The following is a 6,476-nucleotide window of genomic DNA, read 5'->3' on the forward strand; positions in this document are numbered from 1 at the left end:
TGTTCAATTTTTAACATTTTTTAATAAAACCACATTGCCCTTCCATGATCAGCACTGAGGCTTCTTGCAGCTTTCTCCCCCCGCCGTCCGTCGGGTCCGTCGGGAACGGCTGCCTCAAGTTCTGAGGCTTCCTGCAGCTCCCCCCCTCCCCCCCGTCGTCGGTCTGGCCCGTCGGGAACGGCTGCCTCAAGTTCTGAGGCTTCCTGCAGCCTTCTCACTGCCTGCCGTCGGGAAACCGCTGCCTGAAAGGCCTGCCTGAAGCACTTTCACACAGGTCGGAACATGGTTTATTTAATCTTTTCTTTGCTTATAAATTTTTATTCAGGTTGCATTTATTTGTATAATATTTGTATAAGTATAACTAAGGATTTATTATAGAATGTAATGACTTCCCTACCCTCCTCCCCCCCCACCTGGTTCCCGGCGCCTAATTTGTAACCTGCGCCTGATTTTTTAATGTGTAGACAAGGTTTTTTCAAGCCTACAAAAATCGTCACTTGCTCCATTCTAAGTTAGTTTGGAGTACGTTTTCATTGTGGAAACTTTCAAATCAGGCATCAGTGGCCGGACACGCCCCCTTTTGAAAAAAAAATTCTGTTCCAAAGTGAAACTGTTCTACCTGACCAGAACTGCAGAAAACTTAAATGTGGAGAATTCCGATTTCTAAGATACTCCGTTCTCCACCAGTTGCTCCTAAAAATCAGGAGCAAATCATGTGGAAACTTGGGGCCTATGTAAGCATTGAAAGGAAATGCTGTGTATATGGATTTTCAATAAGGTGCTGCACAGGAATCTTGATAGATTTAAGGCAAATGGTGTTAAAGGGAATATAGCAAGTTGGTAAAGAGAGAAAACAGAGAGTTGGGGTTACTGGAGCAATGTGAAGACTGGTGTCCCTCAGGGCTCAGTGTTCAGACCACTGTACTTTTCACTTGGTACAAGGAGCATATCAAAATATAGAAATAATAATAGGGAGCATGTGGTAACTGAAGGGAACAGTCAGTGACTTCAGGCCACATACAGAGCGTAGATAGCGCCAGATATATCACTGAATCATAGACATTTGCAGCGCAGGGGAGGCCATTCGACCCGTCGTACTGGTGCTGGCTCTTTGAAAGAGCAATCGTGGTTAGTCCCACACCCCGCTTTTTGTTCGTAACCCTGTAAGTTCCCCATCCTCAAGCATCTGTCCAACTCCCTTTTAAAATTATTCATGGAATCAGCTTCCACCATCTTTTCAGGTAGAGCGTTCCAGATCACGACAACTGAGTGAAAACAAATTCTCCAACTCTCCCCTCCAGATCTTTTGCCAATGATTTTATATCTATGACCTCTGGTTATTGACCCACTCGCCAGAGGGAAGTTTTTCTCCATCTACTCTGAAAATCTCTCATCATCTTGAAAACCTGTTAGGTCTTCTCTTAACTTTCTCTGTTCCAAGGAGAACAGTCCTAACTTTTCCAGCTTCTCCTCATAACTGAAGCCCTCATCCCTGGTAACATTCTGGTACTGTAGTTCAATGACAGAGGTTGGGACGACCTTGGATCTGGCCTGGAGGTGGCGGAGGTTGAACAGATGCCTATCTGTTCTATAATTTAGCTCCACTCCTTAACCGAGACTCTGTCTTCGATGTGAGTGTCCTTAACTCCATCCCACAGCATGCTACCTGCCACCATCTCAGCACAACCCCAGCCCGGCACGAGGTAGAAAAGGCCATCCCCCAGCTGAAGAATAGCAAGGCTACAGGAGGAGATGGAATTCCCGCCAAAGTACTAAAAGCATGTTGGAGAAGCACTTTTGGCACAAATACATGACCTCATTTCTCTCATCTAGAAGGAGGAGAGCATGCCAGGAGATCTCAGGGACGCCGTAATCGTGACCATCTTCAAAAAAGGGGACAAGTCCAACTGTGGTAGCTACAGAGGAATCTCCCTGCTATCAGCCACAAGGCAAGTCATTGCAAGAATCCTCCTCAATCGTCTTCTCCGTGGCCGACGAGCTCCTCCCAGAGTCGCAATGCAGATTCCGCCCACTACGGGGTACAACGGACATGATCTTCACTGTGCAACAACTACAAGAGAAATGCAGGGAACAGCACCAACCCTTGTACATGGCCTTCTTTGACCTCACAAAGGCCTTTTACACTGTCAACCGTGAGGGATTATGGAGCGTCCTCCTCCGTTTCGGCTGCCTTCAAAAGTTTGTCATCATCCTCCGCCTGCTCCATGACATGTAAGCCATAATCCTGACCAATGGATCCATCACAGACCCAATCCATGTCCGGACCTGGGTCAAGCAAAGTTGCATCATCGCATAAACGCGAATCTCGATCTTCCTTGTTGGAATGCTACATCTCACCCATAGCAAGCTCCCTGCTGGAGTGAAGCTAAATTATAGAACCAATGGGAACCTGTTCAACCTTCGTCGCCTCCAGGCCAAATCCAAGGTCGTCCCATCCTCTGTCATTGAACTATAGTACGCAGACGACGCTTGCTTCTGTGCACACTCGGAGGCCGAACCCCAAGCCATTGTCAACACCTTCTAGTTATAAGCACAAGTAACCCACGTGCTTTTTAAATCACCTTATCAGCTTGCCCTGCCACCTTTAAGGATTTGTGTATATGGACACCGAGGTCGCTCTGCTCATCTTTTCAAAATCGTGCCATTTGTCGTAACTGTCTATCCATATTAGTCCTCACATTTCTTCGCACTGAACTCCAACTGCCATGTCCAATGAAATTTGACGGAGAGAAATGGGAAGTGATACATGTTGAGAGGATGAATAAAGAGAGGCAATATTCACTAAATGGTAAACATTTCAAAGGAGCAGAGATGTCAGGTCTAGATACACCAATCTTTAAAAGTGGGAAAACAATTGGAAAAAGAGAGAAACAAAGCATCTAGGTCCCGATGTGAGGAATGTGTGCCTGTTGTATTGGTGGATGTGCACCTACCATGTGATACTGATTATACAGCTTCTGAATCACAACAGTGAGGGGAGACTCGATAAACATCAGCAAGGTCAGCTGCCAGGACAGGGTAAACATGAAGGACAGCATCCCAATTGTCTTCACCAAACTACGCAGGAAGACATTCACATTCATTCCGATGGAGCGACTCATGAGTGCGGTGTCAGTGGAGAGGCGGGACGTGATATCACCTGGGGGTTAAACCGGACTAATTATACAAGTGTGTATGTTAAATAGTGACAGGAATATTCATATAACAGTAATACAAGAATGATCAATACTAACAGTGTTCATTATTAATAGTAATATTTGTTCATTACTAACAAAAATATATTAACAATATTACTAACAGCTGTAGTAAAGTCAGTGCTTATTCATGACTAACAGTAATGGTTTCTAACAGCAGTGGGATTTCATTGCCAAGAGCTGCAGTGATATTAAAGAGCTGTTCTTTGTCCCTACCAGTCCGAATTGCCTCAAAGAAGCCGATCTCCTGCTTTACCAGCGAAGTGAAGAGCTGATTCCGAACCCGTTTGTTGAGTCTGGATATTGCAAACAGGAAGAGGGCACCTCGCAGACCTGCTGAAATGGAGCTGGCAAAACAATTCATTCAGTCAGAAAGGTTTGGACAGAGATTGGAGCAGGATGGGAGTTACAGTGCTGGATCTGGCATTCCTCTACAAGGGCTCCCATCCAAAGGCCGACATGGATCTGTTAACCAGGGCCGTCATCTGAACCATTCCTCACAGTCCCTCCGTTGCCTTTGCTCCAAGGTGAACTCAAACTACACACAGTTCTGTTTTGGGCCAGTCAGAGGCACCTTTCCCAGGGCCGGAGAACAGGGCTGTGGGCTGCCTACTGCCCAAGGCCAGTAATAAGTGAGCAAGTGTTCATGTAGCAGTCGCCCGAGCTAACATTAATCATTCTCGGCATCTCCAGCTGGCGATGGTGCAACCCAGCTCACAGCTCAAAACAAGATGCTGTGGGAGTCACCCTCCCCCACCTGAAACCCAGACCCCTCACCCACCCCAAACCCTTCCCAAAGCCCAGACCCCTCACCCACCCCAGACACTTCCCAAAGCCCAGACTCCTCACCCACCCCAGAACCATCTCCCACCCCAGACTCCAACACCTCTCCCACCGCAAACCCCTAATCAATCCCTAACCCTTCCTTACCCCTAACCACTTCCCTACCCATAATCCCAACACACTCCCCTCCCCCACCTTGAGCCCTAACCCCTCCCCAACCTTGAGCCCTAACCCCTCCCCCACCCCAAACCCCTAACACCCTCCCCCCAAACCCCAACACCCTCCCCCAAACCCCGACACCCTCCCCCCAAACCCCGACACCCTCCCCCCAAACCCCGACACCCTCCCCCCAAACCCCGACACCCTCCCCCCCAAACCCCGACACCCTCCCCCAAACCCCGACACCCTCCCCCAAACCCCGACACCCTCCCCCCAAACCCCGAAACCCTCCCCCCAAACCCTAACACCCTTCCCCCAAACCCTAACACCCTCTCCCTAAATCCTAACATCCTCCCCCTAAACCCTGACACTCTCCCCCTAAATCCTGACACCTTCCCCCCAAACCCTGACACCCTCCCTCCAAACCCCGACACCCTCCCCTCAAACCCCGACACCCTCCCCTCAAACCCCGACACCCCTCCCTCCAAACCCCCGACATCCTGCCCCCAAACCCCAAACACTAACACCCTCCCCCCAAACCTTAACCGCTCCCCCACCCCAGCCCTAAACCCTCCCCAAATCCAAATACCCGCCCCAAACACCAGCACCCTCCCCGCAAAACCTTAACCCCCCCCCAAAACCTTAACCCCTCCCCCATCCCAAACCCCAACACCCCGCCAAAACCTTACCCCCTCCCCCAAACCTGAACCCCTCCCCCACCCCAAACCCCACCCCCCCCCAAAACCTTACCCCCTCCCCCAAAACCTTACCCCCTCCCCCAAACCTTAACCCCTCCCCCACCCCAAACCCCACGCCCCAAAAAAACCTTACCCCCTCCCCCAAACCTTAACCCCTCCCCCACCCCAAAACCCTCCCCCCAAACCCCAACACCCTCCCCACCAAACCTTAACCCCTCCCCCACCCCAATCCCCAACACCCTTCCACCAAACCTTAACCCCTCCCTCCCCCAAATCCTAACATCCTCCCCCACCCCAAACTCCAACACCCTTCCCCAAACCCCAACACCCTCCCCACACACCCCCACCCCTCACCCACCCCAACACCCCAAGTGCAATCCTTGACAATCCCGACACTAACTATCGGACTTTCAGTACATCTCACCTTCCCATGGACGACACAAACATGAAGAATATGGTGGTGAGAAAGGCTTGATGTTCATACTGAGAGCCCAGCATATCAATCACTTTCCCTGTGTAATAGGGAATAAACATCTCCCCTAGAATCAAGCAAATATACCAATTATGGCAAATCTACATGGGGGAGGGGGGGGGGGGAGAAAGGAAGGAGTGAGAGAGGTAAAAAGAGGGAAAAAGAGTGGACACAGAGAGGAGAGAGGGATGACAGAGAGAGGGGAGAGCAAGGGAGAGAGAGGGGGAAAACGAGAGGGTTGGAAAGCGAGAGCGAGCGGGGGGGAAAGCGAGCGGGGCGAGGGCAAGAGGGGGGAGAAATGGGGGGGGGGAGGGAGCGAGGGGGGGAGGGAAGGGAGCGAGGGGGGGGAAGGAAGGGAGTGACGGGGGGGAAGGGAGCGAGGGGGGAGGGAAGGGAGCGAGGGGGGGGGAAGGGAGCGGGGGGGGGGAGGGAGCGAGGGGGGGGGAAGGGAGCGAGGGGGGGGAAGGGAGCGAGGGGGGGAGAAGGGAGCGAGGGGGGGGAAGGGAGCGAGGGAGGGGGAAGGGAGCGAGGGGGGGGAAGGGAGCGAGGGGGGAAGAGAGCGAGGGGGGAAGGGAGCGAGGGGGGAAGGGAGCGAGGGGGGGGAGGGAGCGAGGGAGGGGAGGGAGCAAGGGGGGGGGGGAAGGGAGCGAGAGGGGGGGGAAGGGAGCGAGGGGGGGAAAGGGAGCGAGGGGGGGGAAGGGAGCGAGGGGGGGGGAAGGGAGCGAGGGGGGGGGGAAGGGAGCGAGGGGGGGAAGGGAGCGAGGGGGGGGAAGGGAGCGAGGGGGGGGAAGGGAGCGAGGGGGGGGAAGGGAGCGAGGGGGGGGAAGGGAGCGAGGGGGGGGAAGGGAGCGAGGGGAGGGGAAGGGAGCGAGGGGGGGGAGGGAGCGAGGGGGGGGAAGGGAGCGAGGGGGGGAAAGGGAGCGAGGGGGGGGGAAAGGGAGCGAGGGGGGAGGGGAGGGCGAGGGGTGGAGAGGAGAGGGCGAGGGGGGGGGAAGAGAGGGCGATGGGGGGAGAGGGCGAGGGGGGGGAGAGGGCGAGTGTGGGAGAGGGCGAGGGGGTTGGAGAGGGCGAGGGGGGGGGGGGAGGACGAGGGGGAGGAGAGAGGACGGGGGGGGGGGGGAAAGGGCAAGGGGGGGAAGAGGGCGAGGG

The 6,476-nt window shown here is 53.7% G+C and overlaps 1 protein-coding gene across 2 annotated transcripts in view; it reads right to left on the reverse strand.

The window, feature by feature from the left end:
- Positions 1-6,476, reverse strand: part of LOC139229854 (antigen peptide transporter 2-like) — a 49,560-nt gene that overhangs the window by 38,963 nt on the left and 4,121 nt on the right. For both annotated transcript variants that reach the window (XM_070861476.1, XM_070861475.1), the window contains exons 2-4: positions 5,280-5,394; positions 3,432-3,562; positions 2,955-3,160 (exon numbers count right to left, since the gene is read on the reverse strand). In XM_070861476.1, the coding sequence (XP_070717577.1) occupies positions 2,955-3,160; positions 3,432-3,562; positions 5,280-5,394 (452 nt within the window). The remainder of the gene's footprint in view (positions 1-2,954; positions 3,161-3,431; positions 3,563-5,279; positions 5,395-6,476) is intronic.

The sequence above is a fragment of the Pristiophorus japonicus genome, chromosome 19, assembly GCF_044704955.1.
Source record: "Pristiophorus japonicus isolate sPriJap1 chromosome 19, sPriJap1.hap1, whole genome shotgun sequence".
NCBI classification, from domain to species: domain Eukaryota; kingdom Metazoa; phylum Chordata; class Chondrichthyes; family Pristiophoridae; genus Pristiophorus; species Pristiophorus japonicus.